The 25,286-nt window shown below is 38.7% G+C and overlaps 1 protein-coding gene across 2 annotated transcripts; it reads left to right on the forward strand.

Annotated features, from left to right (window-relative positions):
* The first annotated feature begins 436 nt into the window (after window positions 1-436).
* Window positions 437-23,669, forward strand: GABPB2 (GA binding protein transcription factor subunit beta 2). 2 transcript variants are annotated; one of them, XM_010996758.3, is made up of 9 exons: window positions 448-601; window positions 4,178-4,317; window positions 5,726-5,893; window positions 6,447-6,641; window positions 8,591-8,729; window positions 13,090-13,206; window positions 15,083-15,268; window positions 18,287-18,420; window positions 18,552-23,669. In XM_010996758.3, the coding sequence occupies exons 2-9, from the start codon at window positions 4,210-4,212 to the stop codon at window positions 18,849-18,851; spliced, it is 1,347 nt and encodes a 448-aa protein (XP_010995060.1). In that variant the 5' UTR covers window positions 448-601; window positions 4,178-4,209; the 3' UTR covers window positions 18,852-23,669. The 2 variants fall into 2 exon arrangements, with proteins under 2 accessions (XP_010995061.1, XP_010995060.1); XM_010996759.3 differs by lacking the exon at window positions 13,090-13,206 and having other exon boundaries at window positions 437-601.
* Window positions 23,670-25,286: the final 1,617 nt, after the last annotated feature.

Here is a 25,286-nt window from a genome sequence, read left to right on the forward strand (position 1 = left end):
TCACACGCAAAGCCAGGAACGTCGCAAATATCTTCACCCGAGGTGGGGACTGGAAAACAAGTTTTCTCATCAACCCTAAGGCTTGCCCCCCAGAAGCAAGCAAAACGGTGCAGGACCTCTGCTGAATCCGATTTCTCCTCAGCAGTCCTCCGGATTCTTGGCGCCAAAACAAACCTTCGGGTCCGTCCCCTACCGGGACTACACGACACGTAAGACACGTAATCGATAATCCTCCGCCTCGCTAAATAGTCCTGCCTAAAATGTCTGGGAGATACACTATTTCATCTCAGAGGGCCTTCGAAAGAGAGAGATGAGACTGAGAAGTGTATAACCCTTTTGTTCTAATGGAAATGTGGATTTTCTAATCATTTTCTCTTCATAGATTCCTCCGCCAGAAATTATATTCGCTGTCTTCGCTTCCGGGTCCGCCATTTTGTTGCCTCCATTTCTCCACGAGGGGGGGTTAAAGGCCCCCAAAATATGCATATATGAAAAGGCCAAAAAGTAACCGTCAGTGACAGGGAGTCTTAACTAGAGAAGGAAACAGGACCAAACTGGCGGGCTCGGTGAAAGCGCAGTCGGCCGCGTCCCGGACGAGGAGGTGAGGGGGAAGAAGAGACGCGTGGACTCTGGGGGGCATCAGGGCTGGAAGGGAGACTGCGGTGAGAAGTTGCACCTCTTCCCCAGCCCAGCCCCGGACTTCTGGGTGCAGATGGAGCGGCGCCCCTTCATCCGAGCCGGGGCAGCTGGGGGAAGGGGACGAAGAGGAAGGGGATGCTGCTGGGAGGAAGGGGAGGGGACTGGAAGGAGGTGAAGAAGGGGGTGGGTGTAAGACCTGGGGCTCGGGAGCTGGACCGTGGGAAGCCGAGGCCGCAGAGGTGACCACGAGGGGGCAGCGCGGAGCCCGGGCCGGGGGCCGCCCGCTAGGCTGAGATCTGGGCTCCCCGCCCTAAATTGACTTCGTCCAGAAAGACCGAACGTCGCTGTGAGGGACTGGAGGATTTGTGATAGAGCAGAAAGCGAGGACCCTAATTCTCTGCCCGCAGCAATAGCCTAAAGATTATTAGTGAGCTCAGTAATCTGAGCAAGAGCCGTTAGGGCCCCGCCTCCAGTTCTTGCACTGTTGTTTGTACAGCTGGCGGCCCAGTGGGGACGTGTGCAATAGAAAAAGAAATAAAAAGGTCGTCAGATCATGGATTCTTCGATTCCGTTTCTCCTTTCCGTTAGCTTTCTCCAATTGTCACAGATTTCCTTGAGACAGCACACACCATCTCATTCCTCCCCCTTTTCCCAGAGGGACTTTCCCCTCTCATCTCTCTTTTTAAAACGTCTTTGGAAAAGAACATTCTATGACTGACCTTCAACAATTTGACATTTTTAGCCATCTGGGACCATATTTTCATCGTACCATTTGACCCACCCGTAGTACAACAGAGATGTTCTTAAGCATCTGTGTTCATACACGCTTTGGTAACAATGATTGAACAGCTCCACCCAAATTCTTATATCAACAAAGGAAATTACTCTCTGATAGAGTACTTTGTTGTTAAGAGCTCAAGCATTTCATCAATTATTAAAACACACTTACTGAAAATTCTCGTATGTTGGTATGGGAGGGGAAATGGGTGCCCTTGTTATTCATCTCTAAAATCCTAGGAGGCAAGTTAGATCAGATTTTGTTTCTGAACTTTGTATATAGGAAAAGTGGAGGTACATCCAGTAAGAGAGAATGTTTTCCTTTTGTTTTTAGTAATCAAGGAGATAAGAAGGGCCTAGACTATCTCATTCTTAAGCTACATTTCTTATCTGGTAGGTACTGCCAGTACAGGATGTGGATAGTATGTGGGAGAATGGCACATAGTCTCCCCAAAATGCTGTTGTTTTAAAAATACATTTTACTTTAGATAGATGCTTCAGGTTAAATTGAAAGAAAAGAGTAACTGAGAATAGGGAGAGAAAAGAACCTTGAGGAACACATTCTAAGAGACTTTTTAAATATCAGGTGATTAATATAACAGATTATTTACATTCTAATCCCAAAGTTTAGCTACAGTATCTTTGTATAGTGAAAACTAAGCCTCTTGATGGCCTATATAAACAATGGAGATGAAACATTTGAGTCAGTTGCCATTTAGAGGTACTGATACACATACTCACAAATATGGTTGAAGAAAAGTGATAAAATTAACATAAATATGAAGGCAGACTACAGTGAAAAAAATTGATGGCTCAGAAATATTTTGCAGGAGTTCAGGTGCTGAAGACACCAGTTGCAATGGGATAAAATCAGTCTAAAGGATCTTGTTTTCCAGAAGTGTCAGCTTCCCGCGAATGTGAAGCAAACCAGATTTTTCCTTAAGCAGATACCTCAGCCTACCACTGAGTATCTTTTGTGGTAGAGAATAGAGCTGAAATTTAGGTTAATTTACTCCTGCTTCGTGCCAGCCATTTATGAACATCGCTGTGTAGGGCATTCTTTCTCTTTGTGATCAGTTATCGTAGAGCTGTTTAAGCCTTCATGATAACCTTTTGTATATAGTATAATCTGAGAAAATGTGAAGGAGTCATTTCTGCTAATGAGTCACCTAAAATTTTGTTCTTGTTATTAATAAGATTACTAAATTGAAAGGAAGTTTTGATATTTTTAGAGAATGATAACCATGGAAAAATGCAAAGTATCAGTTTTCTGTAAGAAGGTTATGCTTTCATTTTTTTAATCTAGCATTTTCTTAAGTTGTAAAAACTGACACTTAGAACAGGTTATAAACTTTCACACTGTTAGAATTCATCCTCTGCTCCAGTCAATCAGAGGACCTGGACTAGAGCCTCAAGCATATATGCATTTTGAACAAACTCCCCTGGTGGTCTCCCGGATTCCCATGTTTGAACACAGTGTTCTATAATGTAGATTGGAATATTAAATCGCATAGTGGCTAAATGATTTGCCTAACCCAATGATTCTCAAGTTTTTTGGTTTCAGGACTCATTAATATTCTTAAAAATTATTGAGGACTCCAATGTGTTATATCTATTGATATTTACTGTTTTAAAAATTAACTTTCAAATGTTAATTAAAATATAATAATGAATCCATTACATGTTAACATAAATAGCACAATTTTATGAAAAATAGATATCTTCCAAGTTAAAGAAATAGAAAAAAGAAAAAAAGAATAACAACAACAACAAAAAAACCCACAAGCAAGAAAAAAATAGAAGAATGACATTGTTTTATATTTTTGCAAATCTCTTCAATTTCTGGCTTAACTTTCACATCTATTTCTGCATTCAATCTGTTGCAATATGTACTTGGAGAAAGGACTAGTTTTTAAATAGCTTGTTCAGGTAATTGTGAATATTCTTTGATGTTACACAGAAACTGGACAAGTGGCAATTTCTTAAAAGTGAGTTGCAGTGAAGAATCTGAAACCATGTCAGTGAATTTTTATATTCCATTACTTTAAAACCCATTGATCTGCTTTCATTTTTAATCAGTCTTTTTACCCGTGCATGATTTTGTAACATGCGTTGGTTATTTGAAAAATATTGGTTCATCCAAAAAAAGAAAAATATTGATTCACCAAATAATGCAGATCATCCAAATATTGATGCATTTTATTATACAGTATAAAAAATCGCATTCATTAGTATCACCACTAATTTTATCAGAAAAGTTGTAATGAGCTGTTAACTCTTGGTGGTGAATAATAGGTTCCCCAAAATTACTGTTTTTTGCTTCAGAGCTGAAATTAAAATTGATAATTGGCAGTAAATACTGCTGTTTGTCTTCTTGAAGTCGCAGACTCTCTTTGTTCATTTTGAAAAAATGTCTGCCTTGTACCTGAGTCTCACTCTCCTTGGTTTGTCTATTCATTCTTTCGTGTAACATGCTATTTCTACCCATGGTTGTTTCAGAGGGATGAAATGCTGTTTTATTTTTTCCTGAAGCTAGAAAGGTGGTAATGTGTTTCACATATTTCCAAAGTATTTTTCTGGAGATTGAAAGCGAGGGATCTGTGGTTTAGGGCCTGAAGCTTTCCCCAATATCTGTGTTAGATGCGGTGGGAAAGAAGTGCCTTACCGGAGAGTCGGCTTGGGAAGTGTGTTACATGTGTTCACGTACAAGAGGTCTTCTGAAAGCATTTTACAGGCAACTTTCCTTATGTTTGAATTATAGCTTCCTGAACAATTGTGTTCCTATGCATAAAGATGTCTTTGGTGGACTTGGGGAAGAGGTTGCTAGAAGCAGCAAGAAAAGGCCAAGATGATGAAGTGAGAACACTGATGGCAAATGGTGCCCCATTCACCACAGACTGGGTAAGCTCTCTGAACGGCTCCCAGTGTGTGGTGTCCCCAGACTTTTTCTTAAAGGCTAAGCAGACTGTGTTGCTTTTCCTTCATTCTGTTTTTGCCTCAGTCTCCCTACAAGAGTTTCATGTTCTTTGACTCATCCAAATATGTGGTTTTCTTTTTCTTCTAGTTTTCCAAATTGAAAGAGTCTCCTGTGGATATATAGGTGGTAATTGTAAGGTATTATATACTTGTGGTCTTCGATAATGTTGTTTCAGAGTATTTTCTAAAGGTTTACTTCTCCCTGGAGTGTAATTGGGTTGTAGGCTTCTGTAATTAGCTAGAAATTAAACAAAATCAGTATACTAAGAGTGCATTTCTCAGCTAGTAAACCCCTTATTTCCTTTCCTCTGCAATGTCCTGGTTAATAAGGAGTAGTTTCGCCGTTTTGCTTCCTTTCCCACTGTTAAAAAACATTACAGAGGAAGGTGTAATTTCATGACTTCAGCCAGCCAGCTTGGAGAGCAGAGTCACAAGATCCAGGTCTCAGTTATAACATGGGCTTGCTTAGTATTCATAGATTTTGTAAGTATTGCCTAATTTTAACAATTCGATGAGCAGTGTCCTCTGTTCTGGGGTGATTAATTCATAACTTCAGAGGCCAGCAGTTCTTAGCACTTCACAGAAAGGAAGAAAGGAAACCCATGAGATTAGCATTTCTATAAATAGACCTGAAAAGAGCAGTGTGAATTAAATCCAGTCAGGCAGAAAGACTGAATATATGAAAAGCAAAGAATAAACGAAATAAGCTTAAAATAAAGAGCATAACACAAAGAAAGGAACAGATATCTGGCCAAAATGGATGCTGATAGATAACTCTTAGAAGATTTACTTTGAGATGATACAGACTTGCTTATTGCTATTGACACACCATTGCTATTTTTATTGTTACTTTTTGGGGTACTTCGTCTGTCAGTCTTTTTGCTTTACTTCACTGTGGTAACAAACGTCTATTTCAACCAATTAAATTTGCATCCCAGATTTCACATGCAACTTTCTAGACTCTGCCCTTTTCCTAAGAATTATTTTGAACCTGCCTATCCTTTCCCTTACCCCTGACTCAGAATGCTCTTTTCTATCCATTTGTTTTACCTTCTTCTAAGTCCTATTTAAAAGCATGTCCTTTAGGGAATTTTACCTGGTAAGTCCACCTGACTTAAATCCATTATACTTAGCACTTATTTAATTGGTGGTATATTTATTTGCCCATTAGTATGTTGATTTTAATTTAAACCATTTCTTCAGCCTATTTGCCCAACCAGATTCTCTCTCCAAGAAAGGACCCTAGCTTCACCTCTTGTTCATTTCTGCCCCTCCAGTAATGATTTAGGACCCTGCACATAGTTGATATTCAATGAGTATTATTTTTCCACAGCTTGGAACATCACCCCTCCACCTTGCAGCCCAGTATGGTCATTATTCCACAGCAGAGGTGCTCCTTCGAGCAGGCGTTAGCAGGGATGCCCGGACCAAAGTGGACAGGACCCCTTTGCACATGGCTGCAGCTGATGGACATGCACACATCGTGGAACTTCTTGTTAGGGTAAAGCAAGAATAGTGGTGGCGGGTCTGTATTATAAAAAAGACATACATCTCCCTGTTTCCTTACTTAAACAGGTGGTAGGAAACTAGGCTGGGAAAGATTAACCCTAGAACGGTTTATAGCATTGAGTTGCATCTCTTTCGAGTGTCATCATGGCTATGAGGATTTTGTTTTCTAATCTGTTAAAGGCTAAACAGACTTTATTCATTTTTCTTAATTTTTCTTCTGCAGGTGTTCTCTGCTTTTATGCCTGTTTTTTCAGGCACTCAGCTTTCTGTTAATAAATGCAACAAAAATCTGTTCTTTTCCCCTTCCTCTCCCATCTGTTGTAATTTCCCAGTGATGTCCTTAAAGGACCCACTCACTTAAGGCATGATGTCTGTCAGAATTCAAGAGAATCTGAGAAATGTTTTTCCCTTTGGTATTTTTTAAACATGATCTAAATTTGAATATGAGTAATCTCTCTAGAAATCCTCTATATTTGGTGATGGGATGTTGTACCTGTGCTACTGTAACCAGTGTCTATTTGAAAAAAATTACTTTTCTGTGACAGAATGGTGCAGATGTGAATGCCAAGGACATGCTGAAGATGACGGCTTTGCATTGGGCCACAGAGCACCACCATCGAGAGGTTGTAGAGCTGCTCATCAAATACGGAGCTGACGTCCATGCCTTCAGCAAGTTCGATAAGTCTGCCTTTGACATAGCCCTGGAGAAAAACAATGCTGAGATTCTGGTCATCCTTCAGGTCTTGTTATTTGTATACCACTAGCGTATACTTCAGATGAAGTTAAGGATTTTTTGTAGGAGCTGAATCGAAACGAAATCTTCCCTATCTCATCAAAGTAGTACTTCCAGTATGTCTCAGTCTTGTGACTCAGTGACATTAGTATCTTTTTAAAAAATTCTGTAAAACCCTGAATTATTCATGGTGATTGAAGAACAATGTTGTGGTCAGGACAAAAATAAGATTATTTGGCTTTAGAATGTTTTTTTCCTCCATGAAAATTTCCCTTTGTAATTAAACTTGACTTGGGACAGTATTAAAAGCCTCTTTATGTTTTATAAATATACATCAACTGATGTGAGATAGTACATAGCTACAAAGCATATTGAGTCATAAGGAAGCCATCTCAGAATTAAAAATCAGCTGTGATAATTTCATCCATGGATTTCTTAAGCCAGCACTTGTATATCAAGAAATAACGGGATGAGGGATACAAAGGTTAATTGCCCTTGGAGTGTTTACACCATGATGAAAGTAAAGACAAGATATAAAGTATTACACTACTGTGGTGATAACAGGTACCTAGTAAGTGTTACAGGACTGCAGAGAGGGAGTATTGATGATACTTAAGGTAGGGATTAAAGTGTATGTAGAATCTGAACTGAGTTGTGGAGGAGAAGTAAGCAGAGATGTGAGAAAATGATATCATAGGCTAGAAAAAGCAAATCAAAGACACAGAGGTGTGAAAGGACATGGAATGTTCAGGAACGAGTAAGTAATTCTGTGACTAAAGATCGGGCAAGGGCAGCAGAGTTTGGGAGTGGCAGGAGTGAAGGCTGAGCGTTAGGCTGGGTTCTGAGCATAGGGGTGTTACGTGGCGTGCAAAGAGTGTGGACGATTTTGTGGGCAAGGGGGATCCAATAGAAGCTTTTAAATAGAGGATTGATGTGATTAGGTTTTTTTTAATGATTGTTTGGGGTGTGATATGCAGACTTGAGAGAAGACAGTTCATGAAAGTCACTATGTGTTTCTTCAGCATTAGGCCAGACAAGAGCCAATGAGGGCCTGAATTAAGGAAATGATAATGGACTATAGAAGGGGCAGATTCAGGAAGGAATTTAACAGTAACCAGAGAATGGATGATTTGTTTCAATTGAAGCTCTTAGTCAAGGGGATAATTATATGTAAAAAATAGCCATTTCTGCTGCATTTTCAGTGGTTGGTTGGTTGGTTTGTTTGTTTGTTTGTTTATTTTCTGACAGTTCCCTACACACTGGTTATCCTCTTCAACTTTCAATTCCTTGTTTAGGGTCCTTGCATAATTTGACTTCTTTTTAGTAGTGATCATGTTTGTAGAAAACTGCTTATGAAAGTAAAAAAATAGAGTAAAGATAAGCATCTTTACACCAAAATTGTGCAGATATCCCTGGAAGCAGAAGTGCAGCATATGGAACTAGACATTAAAATCTGGCACACATTTATTTGCTTGTTATATATTCTCTTAGGAATTTCTTCAGTGGCAGAATAGAATAAGTAGTTGGACAAAACTCTGGAGAATATTATTCTCTGTAGATTATCTGCGGGGATCTCCAGCTAGCGCACTGTCTTGTAGATAATTGATCATAGGATATTAGGGCTGGCAATTACTTTTTAAGTCACCCCTTTCATTTTTCAAATTAAAAGACAAGATTCAAAGAGGTTAAGTAAGTTGTCTAGAAGTTTTTGCAAGTAATATGCATTTTTTTTTTCCTAAAGTAGAAATAAGTTTGGGAAAGCAACCTAACATCTTTGTTGCTCTGGTCTAAAAAAAAAAAAACAGTAGTCTTAATGAGAACTCTGAGGTCCCTGGGACATTGTATGCCAGAACTAGTTCTGCTTGATAGAGCATTGTGGGGGATTAGTTGTTCAGTAACTGTATAACTAAGGCTAATAAGTGTTCTGATTTTGAGATACTCTGCACTGTTTTGTAGGAAGCAATGCAGAATCAGGTGAATGCTAATCCCGAGAGAGCCAACCCTGTGACTGTGGCCACCCCATTCATCTTCACATCAGGAGAGGTTGTCAACCTGGCAAGCCTTGTTTCTTCAGCCAACACCAAAACAACCTCAGGTAATATTCTGATAATGGGGCATTTATTTTAATCTTAAAATGAACAGAATCCCAGGTTTTCCTATGAGATGAATAGATACCCTCTCTGATATCCACACCTTTATTAAAATATTCCCAAAATAGAAAATTTATAATAGATTTTAAAGCTAATGCACTTACTCTTTCTGGGGAAAGGGAAGATCATACATTGGGGTTATACATAAGTGCTTACTGTGTTAAAAGTAATATTATTCTACAGATTAATCTGTTGAAGGGTTATATCTGACCCCAAAATGAAAATACAAGGGTGCTTCAGTATGGTCGTGCTAAGGAAAATAGTTAAACATTTGCAGCCTAAAGCAGTAAAACATAAAGCAGAATAAACTTACGTGGTTGTTGGAGTGCTGATACAGGTACCTGTGGTTATGTGACTACAATAGGAGAGGCTTGATTTGTTTCTGAGAACATGTGTAACAATAAAATAGCAAAGAGCAGCACTTGGTATTGAGCTTTTGAGACTTGTATGTTTTTAACAAAAATATTTGTCTAAAAAGAGCAAATTGAGTTTATTTTCAACATCTCTTTACAGATACTTGCTTTACAGTGAGGGAACTTGTGTCCTCACTTAAATAAAATTTCCAATTGACTCTTGGTTTCTTTTTCTGTTCCTGACTTTCGTTTAAAAATAAGCAACTGTATTCATAGTTAAGTTTGTAAAATATCAAAGGAAGATCTTAAATGAGGTATCATTATTGAGAGGCAGTGTGATAAAATACACACTTGTACACGCGTGGAATTTTGCATTCAGAACTGCTTTCAAACACTGATGTGTTAATTGACTAGATGTTTGACCTTGGGAAAACTACTTACGTCTTCAAGCCTTCTTTCCTTATATTTAAAATTGGGACATAATAATACATATATCATGAGGTTGTTATGAGACTGAGATTTTGTATTTCAGTGCCCATTTTATAGGAGGGCTTCAATAATCAGTGTTAAGTGAAAATACAACTTCTCAGTGAAGGTTGACTCCGTCATGCCCACAAGGGGGCAGTAGTGACCTTCATTTAATAGGCTACCAATTACTTAAAATCACTGTGCTTTAGTTCTTAGCTGATTTTTTAAAATTAGCTTACATATACGTGTACATATAATTAGAGCAGTCACAGTCATTTGGATTTGTTGTGGTTCAGGTGACACTGATTAGAAAAGTACTTTTACAATCCAAAAGTTTTTAGAAGCCGATAAAATTACATGTTCACGAACATGTGAAAAGAGCTAGTTAAGTCTTTAACTATTGAAACTCTCCAGACTTTGATCTAGAATGATAAGCAAAGTTGAAGACATTCAGGGTAGAGATTCTTAGCTTTGATTCCCATGGACCTATATATCACGTTTGTCATGCTGCTTTTGGCAAACCTCTTCATCTTTCTCTCTTCTGTGTGTTGACAACTACAAATTGAAACTGCTGAACCCTCACATAATTAGAGCCCATCTCTCCAATGTCGTCTTACTCATGAAGTATTTCTACCAGCCATTCTCCTTTAGGGGACTGGCCTACCTGATGCTTAATCAGTGCAGATAAAAGAAAGGAGAAAAATTATAAGACAAATTCAGGCTGTGTTATTCAACTGAGGTAAAGGATTTTCTTTTCCTGAATGGTGGGGCAGCCTCTTGTTTCCCATCATCCAGTAATATTTTTAAGAATTAACTGAAAGTATCCTAGGATTATCATTTTGGTGGCTATTTTTGATATCAGAAACCAGATTACAAAGTTTGCTTTTAATTTTCCATTTTTGATTAAAAATATCAATCATCATCAGTGAAACTGCAGTGATTGGGAACACAGACTAATTTAAACATTAATCAGGGTAAAACAAAGTTGTGAAGATCAGTTTCCTATTTCTGTAGAATCATAAGATGCACTCCAACGTCAAATATAAATTGCTCTGTATAGGTTCATAAAGACTGTATTGGAATCTAATGAATTAGGTTCTAATCTGGGCTCCGGTGTTTACTCGCTGCGTGACCTTGGGCAAAGTAGTTAATTTTTCTGCATCTAGTTTTCACTAACTTGCAGAGATTACCTAGCAGACATAGCACACTCCCCTAAATCCTGGTCTGAAGAGTTTATTTACGTAAGCCACATTCTGAGTAGGTAATGGGTTGCCACTAATAATGCCATTCCTTTCCAAAAATAACAGCATCCATGCACATATCACTTTATTTGATGTGGGATCTTATATAAAGGATAACGAAACAGTTAACATTATTTAACAACAAAGTAGTTTATTTTCCTAGACTTCCCTGGGTAAGTCTAAAGAGGTAATTTGCATCATCTCTTTTCAGTTTCAGCTATGTATGTCAAAATACTAAACCTAATTTTTTATAAGTGTTCTTTCTTCATTTTGCTATTGAGGGGAAGCTGGGTAAGTCATTATGTTTGAATCAAAGGGAGAGCACCCTTACGCTGGAATCATCATGCTAAAAGGTGTAACATGCCTTTCTTATGGAGCAGTTCTAGCTAGGTGTTCTCCTTTAGCTTGGTGGCCTAACTGATGTTTGTCCCACTTGAACTTTAATCGTCACAGCGTGTGTGTGTGTGTGTGTGTGTGTGTGTGTGTGTGTGTGTGTGTATTTTAACTGTGGTAAATAATAACAGCCTTGTTTTTTTTTGCTAGTGACTTATTGTCACATATATTTCAACCTCCACAAGAGACATATCTAGGAATTGCTTGTTCCTTGTTTATTTCATTTGTGAATTCTTATGTCAGCATTTGGCTGAGTGATGAGAAAAGCATGAACTAAACAGGAAAATTAGGGTATAAGCTATCACTGACTCTTGCTCTTACAAAGTCATTAGATAGACACAGACTCTTTTCTAGAGGTCAAGCACTGTGTTCTACTCAGACCATTTGGCTCCCTGAGTATTTTATGAAAGAATTAGAATAAAATAGGGATATCATTACTGTCTCCACTCTCATCTCCATTCCCATAGTCATCATCTAAAAGCTGTGATTAGGATAGTTTGCAATGATGAAAAAATCCACATTTTGGGGGAAAAATCTTCTGAAATTTAAATTTAAATCAGTTAGGTTAGCTAATCATATCAGAAAAGGATTCCTTACTCTGTGGAAGGATTTATTATAACGAGTGTTAAATACTTAAGTTCATTAAGTGTTTTTAAATATTTTACAGAGAATTGACTTTTTGATGGAAGAAAGACTGGAAAGAATCTTTAAGCATAGGTAGTGGGAAAAGTTAAAAATTAAGAATACATTTAAAAAGAAGATAAGTGTATCAGTCACATTTCAGTCAGGAGGCAGAACTACATGGTGACTTGTATAATTTTATCATACATATATAACTTCTAAATATATAATTTATTAACTTATAAACTTAATTTATAAAGAATTGTTAGTAACAGTGGATTAACAACTAGGAGGTGAGGAGAACTCTAAAGAATACAGGAATAGCCAGTATGGGGAGCTACTTCTATATGACAGAACTTAATCTCATGCCAGGTGACAAGAAATAGTTATGGGGTCCAGCTTTAGTACTGCAAGGCAAAGCAAAGAAGGGCAGATTTGGAGCCAAGGACAGTAAATTCACAACTGGCACAATAAGTATCTCTGAAATTATAGTGAAAGACTTAGAGAAGTGCAATTCATTTTATAAGTTTGATTTACACAGAACTGTTGAGTAATACTTTCTGTTCATAAAGTTAGGTGTGCCTGTTGCCAGATCTAATGCACTTCCCTGTTGGAACTTAGCTGCAAGGATATCACAATACAAGATTTTTTAAAGCACATCATGACATAACTAAAGTAGATAATTATTTTTTTAGGATTAATTGTACTACCCTTTGACAGTCAGCATGTGAAACTTAAGGTTTTTAATGTCCTCGCACTAGAGGTCAGTCCTGGTCTTCTCACCTCTCTAGCTGACGCACAGAGGTAGCATGGCTGAGTAAAGCCCGGGAGGAACCTGTTCCCGCGCCGCTGCTTGGCTCTTGGCTGGCATGACGTGCTTTGTATGCTTCCTGCCTGCTGCCTTACTGCCTGCTGCCGGGGAGAGCTCTGCACCGCCAGCCTAGGGAGTGGGTGGCACTCTTGGTCTGCTCAGCACAGGCAGTGCCAAGAGAACGATCAAGTGAGGGGAATGTAGTGGCCCTATACCAAGCATATTACCTTAAACCCTTTTAAAGGGAGAACTTAGAAGAGTTTTAGCACCATGATAATTGGTTTATATTAGTTTATGTTAGCGAGCAAGATTAAGGACATCAGAGTGAAAAGCTACAGTTTTGATTTAGTAAGCCATTCTTAGTTCATCTCCATTTATTCTCTCCTCCAGACCTCATTTGCCTTTTTTACCAAAATAGGTGCTCCCTATGCCTCCTCAACAGCACTCTTCTCAAATTCTACCGCCTCAGTGCTGGCCACCCTTGCAGCTCTAGCTGACGCATCAGCCCCCCTCTCCAGCTCACACAGAGCCGCAGGTAGGTGAGGGATATCTGCTGGGTGAATCACTATTTCTTTGTTTGTTTTTAAATCTCCAGCAGATTTAATTTGCATGAAATGTTAAAGAATTATGGTTAGAGACAGCTAGGAAAAAGGGTTGTAGAATCATTGAGCTTCAGAAAGAAAAAAAAAATCCCAAGTGATGTAATCAGCCAGCTGAACAATGTCAGAGAATGACTGTTATCCCTTTGTATTTTTACAGCTTCAAGTTTGTTTGCCTTGACTCCAGTTGCATCAGATTGAAATGTTTAGTCTTATATTAGCAGAGGTTTGGAAATGCTCTGTGTTATGTTTTGACTGATGCTATCATAGAATAATTGAAAGTAGAGGCCTAGATGTCTTGTGTTAAAGCATCGAAACACGTGGGGCTGCTGTCACTCTCGTTTGGTTATATCCTGTGTAGCTCAGGTTGGCTTGCTTTTATTTTCAATGGACATGTTATTTTGGCATTTCCAGTGGCTTTCCACAGATATATTCTGTATAGTGCCCTTTTGATTTTAAATCAGAAAGGTTTCAGGTCACTTAGCCAGAGCTAGTGGCTTATAGGGAAAAGGCTTAAGGCTGCTGCTTTTTTTTTTCTTTTTTTTTTGGCTTGAGGCTTCTTATAGGTAGGAGCAGATAGTCATAGGTAGGGCTAAACAGTCATCTAGGAATCTTTCTGTAACCCTCTGGCAGTGTGCTCCATCAGAAATGAAAGCAGATTGTTGATTTCTTTCTGCCATTGATACCTGAGCGGTGAGAATATTCCTCCAATCCTGTTTTTCCGACTGGAGGTAGTCGTAAAGATCTCTGCTCAGATGTGTGTGAGTGAGCAGCATGGCAGAGGGAAAAGCAATGTATTAAACTTCTGCTTGTTACTCTTGATTCGCTCTTTGACGTTGGGTAAATCTCTTAACTTCTCCAGGTCTCAGTCTCCTCGTCTCTGGCGTGGTAGTTGGACTAGATTATCTATCAGGGTCCTTTCAGCTGTAAATCTGACTGTTCTTTGTTTCTGAGAGGTGTGAGTACTCTTTTTCCATTAAACTGCCTGAATGTGCCTCATATGGATAGTCCCTACCTCACTTGTTGCCAGTTTCTACTAGGGACTCTAGATACAGAAATCCCAAAGTGCCAGGGGCTGGTCCCCCTGGTAGTTGTTGGAGATATTGACTAACTAGACTGAAAATCTGTCTTCAATATAGTGTGCGCACAGCTCTCAGAAAGGCGCCTGCGCACAGTGAGCAGTCAGCCTTAGCTGCTGTTCCTGTTACTGTTGATCTGTCAGGTGGGAGAAGCCACCTACTGTTGTTGACCATCAAACTCCAGTGCTTTGACTTCTTGACATATAATTTTATTAATTCACTCTTAAATGCCTTTATTTCTTGTAGAAATAGATCTTCTCTAATTTATAATTATTTTTCTAGGCTCCACAGATTTATTTGGACTTTGAAGATACTTCCTGAAAAAGGAGTTCCAAGATCAAATATGTTGGGGAAATTCAGCATATCTTATTCCCTATTAGAGAATCACAATGTTCATTGTGATTATTGGGGTCTCTGATACTTCCTACAAAACAAACAAACACAAAAATTTAAGCATATTTAAACCAGTGTTTTGAAAATGTATTTGTACATAGAATCCATCTTTAGTGAAAGCTAATATGTCAATGAAGAAATTTTAGTAAATACTGTTCTGACGCATTCCCTGTTTTATTTTTTCCTCTGACTTAGCATTATTTACAAGAGCTTTTGTGAACAATTAAAGCTACATTTTTTTTTCAAGTTTTCCTAGCCCTGGTATCAATTTCAAGGAGGCTGAAATGACTATACTCCTGTTTCTAAAGTGAAATTTTATATTTACTTCTGTCTTCTCTAGCTAATTCTGAGGAAATCATGGAGGGAAATTCTGTTGACTCATCAATCCAGCAAGTGGTGGGGAGTGGAGGCCAGAGGGTCATCACCATAGTGACCGATGGAGTCCCTCTGGGTAATATCCAAACTGCAATCCCTACTGGGAACATTGGTCAGCCATTTATTGTAACTATGCAAGATGGACAGCAAGGTGAGTTACCCTGTTTAGACACTTGTTTATTAAAAGATATTTTAGACATCCAACACACCTCTAAAAATTTGGCATTAGGGCAAGTAATAGGAATGGGAGAATGCCAGATGCCAGATGCCAGATGGGGCAAAGAAGCTCTGAAAAAGAAACAGAAACCAAGCTGGCAAAGGCTGATTCCCCTAATGTATATAAAATCTGTGAGTAACACCAATAACACTAGTAGAAAAAAGAGCAAATAATGTGAACCAATAGTTCACAGAAAAGAAAATACTGATGGCTTTTAAAAATAGGAAAATACATTCAACTTATTTCATTCATAGCAAGAGAAATACAAATAATAAATACTACACTGAGATACCATGAAAACACTGTTTTGTCAAAGGTATGGGGAAACAGGCACTCTTACAAGTCACTGGTGAGAATGTAAATTAATGCAGTCTCTGAAGAGCAAATTGTCAGTATTAAAGATGCACATACCTTTTGGCTAAAAAGTTATTTTTCTATGAATTTATGTTCGCACACAGAAATGATATACATACTAAATTATTCATTACAGTATTATTTGTAATCATCAAAGATTAAAAAGAACTCAGTAGAAGTCATTAAGGAACTGGATAAATAAACTATGGTACACCCTTGCAACAGAATACTATGCAGCTATTAAAAATAAGAAAGTTTCCTATACACTATTATGGTCTGACCTCCATATTAAGTGACAAGAGCAAGATTGAGGAGGTGTGTAGAATATGCTACATTTATATTTTTAAAAAGGGGGAAATATGTGTATATTTGCTAATCTATTCATAGACTGTCTCTGGACGCACATTCAGAAATAACATTGATACAATTTTTCCCTTCTGGCAGGGCACCTGGGTTGCTGGGGATGGATGAGAAGCTTTTCAATATATTTGCTTTTATAACTTTAATTTTTGAACCATGTGAATGTATTACTTACTCAGAAAATACATAAGTAAATTTTTTTTGAAAACAAAGAAACTAATCATTACAACTTTATTCCTCAAAAATACTGGAGGTTGAAAGAGGAGGGTTGGTATAGTTGCCTTTTTTTTTTAATTAAAAAAGTTTTTTTTATTGAGGTATAGTCAGTTTACAATGTTGTGTCAAGTTCTGGTGTACAGCACAATTCTTCAGTCATACATAAATATACATATATTCATTTTTCTTTTTTCACCATTAGCTACTATAAGATATTGAATATATTTCCCTGTACTATACAGTATAAACTTGTTTATCTATTTTATATATACCAATCAGTATCTGCAAGGTATAGTTGCCTTTTGTGTTACCAAAATTTTGACTTGGCCTAAATAATTATGGGGATTTCATAATTTTCAAATTATTTGAATTGATGGATCTTTGGCAGTATGGGAAGGAAGAATAGGAATTAAATCTAAGCTTTGATATCATAAGTTCTTATTAGTTTTATTTGGAAATATACTACTGATGTTTTTGTGAACATGATTATCATTTAAAGTTTTGGGGGGCTCATTGGGTAAGTGAGAGACTGCTTATAACAGAGTTAAGTAAATAGGAATGGAGTTGTTTTAAGGAAAAAAATAAAATTTGAGGTTTTGCCTAGATAAACTGGACTACTTCTTACAAATGTGTTTAATCAGGCCCAAAGAAGGAAAGCTGAGACTTTAAATTTGAGATAGTCACAGATTTATTCTTGTACAATTGTAAGAAATAATACAGAGAGATCCCATGTGCCCATCACCCAGTTTCCCCCAAGGTAACACTTTGCATAACTCTAGTATAGTTATCACAGACAGGAAATTGACCTTGATATAATCCACCAGCCTTATTGAGATTTTTTTTTCCAATTTTATATGTGTTCATTTATGAGTCTGTGTTCTGTGCAGTTTAGTAAGTTTGTAGATTTGTATGAGCGCTGTCAGTCAAGACACAAAACAGCTCCACCACAAGGGTCCCTTGTGCTGCTCTTGTGTGTCCTCAGCCACTTTCCTTCCCACCACATTCCAAACCACTGGCAACCACTGACTCATCTGTTCTCTATCTCTATACTTTTGTCATTTCAAGAGTGTTATATAAATGGAATCATGCAGTATATAGTCTTTTGAGACTGGCTGTTTTCTCTCAGCATAATTCCCTTTAAGGACCATCCAAATTGATGTTTGTGTCAGTAATTCATTTCCTTTTATTGCTGAGCAGTATTCCATGGTATAGATATACCATAGTTTGTTTAATCATTTACCCACTGAAGGACATTGTTTCCAGGTTTTGGCTATATATGAATAAAGCTGTTTTGATCAATCATGTCCAGGTTTTATGGGAACATGAATGTTCAGTTTTCTGAGATAGCTATCCAGAAGTACAATTGCTGTGTCATATGGAAAATGTGGGTTTAGTTTTGTAAGAAACTGCCAAAGCATTTTCTACGTTCGCATTTTACATTCCTACCAGCAGTTTATGAATAATCCAGTTTCTCCACATCCTTGCCAGCTTTTGGTGTTACCACTTTTTTAAAATTTTAGCCATTCTGATTGGTGGGTAGTGCATCATGTGTGTTAGGTGCATACGTGTGTTAACCCTTTCTCACTTATCTATGAGAATAAAAATAATTAAATTAGATACAGTTAATGGCAAACTGCTTTCATGAAAGGTTTCTCAAACTTCTTATTTAAGATATTAGGGCTACTTTAGACAAGTTATTCCTGCAGAGTTGTAAGCTAAGTGGTCACAGCTTCTGATCTACAGTCAGACATCTTTATATAAAAGCCTTAGACCTAGGTCTTAACTGCATGGCTTCCAAACTCACAAGTTTTCACCCTTCCTTTCTGAGCTCTTCTCAGTGCCTCTCTAACCCTTTCTGTTTCCGTAAAGCCATGCCTTACCTATTGATTCTAAAATCCAAAGAGATATGAACAGTAAGAGATCAGAAAATAAATTTTAGTTTATTTTCTAATTCAAAGTAAGCAAAAATTCTTTGCTTTACTGTGTATTCATCACCTCCAATTGGTGTCCTTTGGCTTATAGTTCTAACTGTACCTGCTGGTCAGGTTGCAGAGGAGACTGTCATTGAAGAAGAGGCAGAAGAAACAGAGAAATTGCCACTGACCAAGAAACCAAGGGTAGAAGAGATGACAAACAGCGTGGTGGAGGAAAGCAAGGTAATGTTTTTAGCAGTGTCGAGAGAAGAGAAGGCAAAGACTCAAAAGTCAGAACTGTCAAGGTCCGAACCCTTCTTTATCTGCGTAATCTGTGATCAGGAATTCTTACCTGTGGTGGTTGACTTTTACAGGAAGGCACTGAGAGAGAGCTACTTCAGCAGCAGCTCCAGGAGGCTAACCGAAGAGCCCAGGAATACCGACACCAGCTCCTAAAGAAAGAGCAGGAGGCAGAACAGTACCGCCTCCAGCTGGAGGCCATGGCCCGACAGCAGCCCAATGGAGTTGATGGCACCGTGGTTGAAGCGGTGGCTGAAGCAGGCGCTGTAGCAGTCACAGGGAGGGAGACAGCGGACAGAGAGGCACAAGTGACTGGGGCGGGAGGGCCCCCAGAGCCTCATACTGGAGTTTCCATGGAAACTGTTTCATCTTAATGTGCAAGGGCCACAACTTGTACTGTGCCATCTTTTTCCTCTTTTTAAAAGAAAATACAAGGACAAACATTTCATAAAAATTAAGAATGTCCTAAAGAAGAAAACTATCGCAGGGTACAATGCTTGGGCTCAGGAAGGCTCTCTATGCAACTGGAAAATTCAAAGCCAAATTTAGGAAACATATCTTCTGAGTGACCAAAAGGAAAAGGACCAAGTTTCTCAGCTCACATCATTGCTTTAAGCATAGAGCTGAAAGAATGCTGGACGTTGTGGATTGATTGTTTTTTAAAAAACTGACTTTCTATCAAAAGATTTTAAAATAATATTCCTAATACGGACACACTCAGAGCCTTTAATGGTTGCACCATCAAGCGACCTGAAAAGTTGCCTTAGATTTATGATGTGTACCCGTTAAAGAAGAAATCTAACTGAAAAAAAAAAGAAAGAAAGAAAACTAATGGAGAGGAGAGATTAGAAGCAAGCTTTGGGGAAAAGAAAGAACTATATTCCACTTCCAAAGGAGAAGGCAGGCACTCCCCACTATTCTGGGTTAATTTCACTGAAAAGAAATTTGTGATTGTCTGAATGAATTTGCATCCATTGTGTGTCCGTAGCTCAGATGCCAGTTTAAAAGAAACAGACATAGAATTTTTAAAAACTGGAAAGGAAAGAAAACTTGATGTGGGAGAAGTGTATATAAATCCAAAATCCTGCAGGCTGTGCTTCTACAATGCTGGAGAGTGGCCAGAACGAGGCTTGTGGGGTTAGGAAGCAATCTGGTCTCAAGATACCAACTTTGCTGGCTGGATTTTATAAAATCGCAATCAAGAGGGTAGTCTGTTGTTAGAACAGCTTGCTTCCAAACATTTATTTATGTAGTATCAGGCTTTAATACCAACTTTTTATTTTATAAACATCTGAGTTTTCTAAGTGTGCCTTTCTGTGGAGTTTACATGGTATCCTCTCATATGCAAGGAGAGGAGAGGTGAATGCTGAGGATGCTGTGTAGTTTTTTTCCATCTGATTTGGGATGAGTAATTGCTCTGTTTCCTTGAGGTCAGGTCTTGTGCAGAGCTTTTGTGCCTTAAAGGTGCTCAGTGTGTTGGCAAAGGGAGTAACATCAGTGCCATAAAGCAAGGAACCAAAGATTCTGGCCAGACACTTCATCACCTTACTCCCTTCTCTCCCACTATGCCAGCTCCCTTTGCCTAGACACTTTGGGAAAGTGTTCCATTGCTGAGACTTTTTTGTTTGCCAGCTTAGAGTTTTTTATTTTAAAGAAAGGGAATATGGATGGAGAGAGAAGGGTTGTGGAGAGGTTACATTACAAAGGTTATTGCCTTTGAAATTGTGTCCTCATCATCCTGGACTTGCATGTTTGCTTGCTTTGTTGTAAATTAGAAGCAACCAGAGGGAGATGTGCCAAGTAAACATTTGAATGACTGTTTAGAATACTCTTTTCTTAATCAGCAATCATGGGGAAAACATACATTTTTAATTTGGAATAAAACTTGACAGTTAACATGGTTCTGTTTACCTTGATTAGTGAAGGAATTTGCTGCAGTTTTCCAGAGGTGCAGAATCATTTGGGGCCCAAAATAGACTGAAAACAGAACTCCCCAAACCAAATTTAACAAACAGAATTGGCTATTAGAGGCTTATAGGCAAAAATATCAGTTTCTAAAATTAATCTTGGCTCCTGGCCACCTTAGCTAGGTTTTCTCAAGTACTGAGCACTTCCCAGATTACTCTGCGCTGTAGGGGATGATGGAGAAGTGCAGAGGGCCAGCCTAGGTAAGAGTGAGAGTAAAATTGTGGTATCTGCTGTTAAATCATCCTGTTACTGTTCGCAGTGTTTTTCCTTTTCTGAGTCCCTTTGTGAATCAGGTGCTGACAATAAGCTGCTATTGTGTGCCATTTCAGAGCTTTAGCTTAACTATAGAGGGACCAGGTGTCTTTTTAGATGTATTTTGTGTGTTCTTGGTGTATATATTGACTTTAATTCCTTCTTTTTTTCTGTCCTGTAAAGAGGGTGGAGATTAACTCTGCAGAAGATATCCAGGCCCAACCACCTCACCCTCTGAGGTAGCTTCTGACTGGTGGCAGGGGGTTTCCATCCAACACTCCCTTCTGAGCATACAGAGTCCATACTGTTTTGGAACTATTTAGAGGTTTTCTTTATTCTTTTTCTGTAAGAGACTCTCTTTCTCACCCCCAAAATACAGCCCAAGTTACTTTTGATGATGGGGTCTCTGAGATAGGGGGTTAAAAGAGAGGTTGGGATAGGGAGAGAAAGAAGGAACGTGTCTGGAAAGGGCTCGGTAGCAAAAAGGCATTTGTTTTTGTTTACTTGGAATAGCCCTTTTCGCATCCCAGAGAAGGGAAGTAGGATTTGACCTCCAGTTGTATTGCCATAGAGAGAATGTTAGGTCGGGGTCCCTTGAAGTAGTTAGAAGTTAAATATTAAAGACATTAATGGCAGTACTGTTCTGTGATTTTGCAATTTTTTTGAATCAACATGGAAGTTGGGAAAATGTTGCTAGATCGTCCGGGTTAGGGGATTCCAACTGGCTTATTAGCAAGGTTGGATTACAGAGAATCAAATAACAGACAAGTGGTTCAGAGGTGGTACTTGAGCAGGAGAAACCTGGAGCTTAGGATGGTTGCCTATTTTAAAATAAAGCTGCTTTAATAATATCAGTATTAATATAGGAATTTTAGATCCTGCATTTGCATTTTGATCTTAAGCTTTCCCCTAAAAAAGAGAAAGAAGTAAATCTTAATATTTCTGTTCTTGTTCCTAGCTTCAGGGAAGTTACTTACATATGTATAAATGTGCATTCCCTTCCTGTCACTACCTCTGTGGGATCTCTTCATTGTAATGCCAGAGTTGAGGTCTCCTAATTGAAATATGGGAGAACTTGGCTTTAGGTTTTCTGTGTTTTGAACTCAGCACCTTAAAAGATGTTCTTTTTCTCTGTCAGATCTGTGTTTCATAATTTTTGGCTTTGCTTCTCCCCCTTCAGCCTTCCTATTGCATTATTAAAATTTTTGTGTCTGCTCAGTAATGTTAGAAATCTACAGCGTACATTCTTTCTTTATATTGCTAAAAGAAATGAATTTACCAGAGGGCTCTCCAGTTGAAGTTAACTTATTTTGTGAAGAGGGCATTTTTACACCCCTTTGCTGTGTGTCTATTAGTGTGTGTGTTTATAAATACATACGGATTTTTCCACTTTTATCTTTGTTTATTTGGGGTTCAACTCTAAAGTACCTGGTAAAGCTGGAAATATTTTTATTTCATTAAACACATTAGAGAGGGTTTCTTTAGATTCATTAAAGGGACTGAGGAAGAAAAAGCATTAGTTGGGCTCTTTTCTGAGAGGCATACTCAACAGGCACTAATGAGAAACCTGAGGAGTGAGGCCCTCGGGAGAGCCAGTACCCAGCTTTGCAAAGATTTCTTTAACATATCATGTGATGACATCATGTAAATTGAAAGATTCAGGGTAGTGTCAGGGGTGGAGATAGAGCTGCCTTTCCACAGAGTGAGCCTCCTTTCTGCTCCTATGGCAGCTGTTGTGACTGGCCTTTGTACAGTTTCTTACACCCCTGAACAGAAAAGAAACCCTAGGTAAAGGTCCATGGCAGGAGCAGACATTCTGTACATTTACTTTCCCAGTTTAGATATCTCATCCTTTTAAGAAATTATTTTGCAAAAGCTTGCATGGCTCTTCCCTAACAAACAACAATATGGGCCTCCAGAGCTAGAAGATTTGAGGCGTATAGTGAACTCTTCCCAGAAGTTTAACATTGAATGGGAATTAGTTTTTGTCCAAATTTATTGGTGAATGGCCTCCTATTTTCCACTCCTTGTGTAGACATCTCTGTATGGCCAGAAAGGGAGCTTTAGAATGGAAATCATATGAAAACTACCTATGTGCTGCTCTAGGCTCTTATCTATTTCCATTTTATGTGATATTTTCCCCTTCTGAGTTTGTAATCTGTTTCCTTTGCCAATGTATTTAACAAGAGACCAGGAGCAAGAAGGATGTGAATTCGAATTGAGTAGCTTTGAACCTCTGGTGCTGCCTTTTTTTTTTTAAGCCCCTCTAAGATTTGGGGGTGGGGTGATGTCCCTAGACTCTAGACTCTACAGTAGCAATTTGGCTTGTTAATGGCAGGAAATTGTGATTCCCTCTCTCTCTCTCCTCCCCTTTCCCCTATAACTACTTCTGCTTCTGTGACCCCATTGTTCTTATCTCATTGAGTCTTTCCCAGGCATTAGAACTTAATTAGTAGGTCATTTCTAATATCTATGGGCCTTGTCTTTCCTATTTCCACTCCCCTCCTTCGCTGCCATATATTTTCTGTTTATTCTTAAGTGGTTTGTTTCTGAGAATTAATCTAGGTCACACCCTGTATCCTGTGCTTCCTAGTTTGCTTTCAGGCATCTTGCTCTATCAACAAACTAATGCTAGCAGCTCCCTTCTCTGGTTTTGCCCTGTGTACTGTCCTTCTGCCAAGGCCATTTGTGGGAACAGAGAGAGGGTAGGTGGGGTGCCTAGACTCTTCTCAAAACATCTTCAGTTTTTCAGGTTTTCAGACAGCTTTATGTACAGTATGTTTTAGGAAAACTTAAGTATACTTCTCTTTTATTTAGGATTTTAATAAAATAGGGTTTGATTCTGATGAGGAAGTCCGTGTGTGCGAGCATTTGTATGTATGTACACCTATACAGATCTATATTATATATACAGGTTTTGTACTATCATTTAAAATAAAAAGATGTTTCTTAATAAATTGTCAGTCTTACCATTTCAGGTGTCACTGAAATTTTTTCCACCTCCTGGGCAACCTACTCTGGTCACAGATAAACCTCAACAGCAAGTCTCCCCACCAGCCCAGCTAATGAGGGCGGGGCAGCTGGAGGGTTTTGGTGGGGGCAGTTCTTCTAACTCATTCACACCCTCTGCCTTTTCCTTACCTGTTTTTTTTTTTGTTTGTTTGTTTGTTTTTTTGAGGGAGGAGACAATTAGGTGTGTTTGTTTGTTTGTTTGTTTTTTGGAGGAGGTACTGGGGACTGAACCCAGGACCTTGGCACTCTTCCACTGAGCTACACCCACCCCCCCAAGTTGGTATTCTTAACAGACAGCAAGTTGAAGTAAGGACTGAAGGAAGAATGGAGAGAACTTTTGACTGGCTTGTTAAATTTACATCTTCTTCCCTTCTTTCACCCCCTACTCCCTTCCCTAAAAGCAAACGACTAAGAGAGGAGAACAGTAGGTGAAGGAAGTGATTCTGTGCCTTGTGTGGGAGTAAAGTCAATGCTCAGGTACGGGTGGGGGGAGCATCAGGTCAGGGAGGCTTGGAAATAGTGTATTTGCTCTGCTGGCTTCTCAGCTACTCATAATTACTAAGATGCTTCTTGTTATCTCAGTCCAATTCAGCACATGTCAAGTATGTACAAGTAGCAGTCTGCTTGTGGCGCAGCCTCCATTGATAGCCAGGCTTGAACAGACCCTTCTGGCTGGCTAGGTGGGTGTCCCCATCTAGTGTATAGTATTTTCAAAAGCTGTTCCATTGTCAATAAACATGCTTTTCTTAAAGGAGGGTAATACCAAAGTCAAGGACATACAAGCCTCAGTGTTCAACACTAGAATCTCCAGGCAAGCTCTCAAAGCCAATATTTAGGAAATTGAACATCCGCCATGTATTAGGCTGCATGTGGATAATTGCTTTTGGTAAATACATATAATCAACAAATATTGTGTACATATTAATTATAAAGTACATCTGGCAGTTACCTCATAAGTGTACATATGATCTTTGCTCTTCTGAGAGAAAAAGAGCAGGGACTTGAAGAGCCTTGAGAAGCAAAGAACCAAAAGTTTTGTTGAATTAAAATCCCAGTGAGAGAAATCATTAGGCATATGGGAAGGCTGGAAGGGTATTGGAGAGAGAGGAACCTAGATTTCTCTGAAGGGTAATATTCCGAAATGATGGGAAAAAATATGAACTTAGGGCAACTTTCTTAAGATTTTCTCTCTCTGTAAAAGTGAGCCCTCTACTCCAAGAAGATCAGTAGGTAGAAAATACAAGAGAAGGTGGAAGTGGGAGCAAATCAGTGATAATTACACCTCGGTAGGATTTGTGCAAGATTCTCATAGGTAACAGAAAGTTACTTAAGACTATAGGGGACCCCGATTAATGTGTGGGGCTCTGCTCCTGTAACCAGTCTTAAAGTTTAGAAACTTCTTATTATAAAGTAAAATGAGGCTTGAGAGAGAGGCCAGGATCATAAATAATAACAATAGCTTCCATGCTTTTAGCTTTTGCTGCATGTCTGGCAGTGAGCTAGGTACTCTGCATACACAAAAACATACCTGTTTTGCAAGTTGTGTGTTATCTTCAGTATATAGATACAGGAAAAAA

This window comes from Camelus dromedarius, chromosome 23, assembly GCF_036321535.1.
Source record: "Camelus dromedarius isolate mCamDro1 chromosome 23, mCamDro1.pat, whole genome shotgun sequence".
Classification (NCBI taxonomy): Eukaryota; Metazoa; Chordata; class Mammalia; order Artiodactyla; family Camelidae; genus Camelus; species Camelus dromedarius.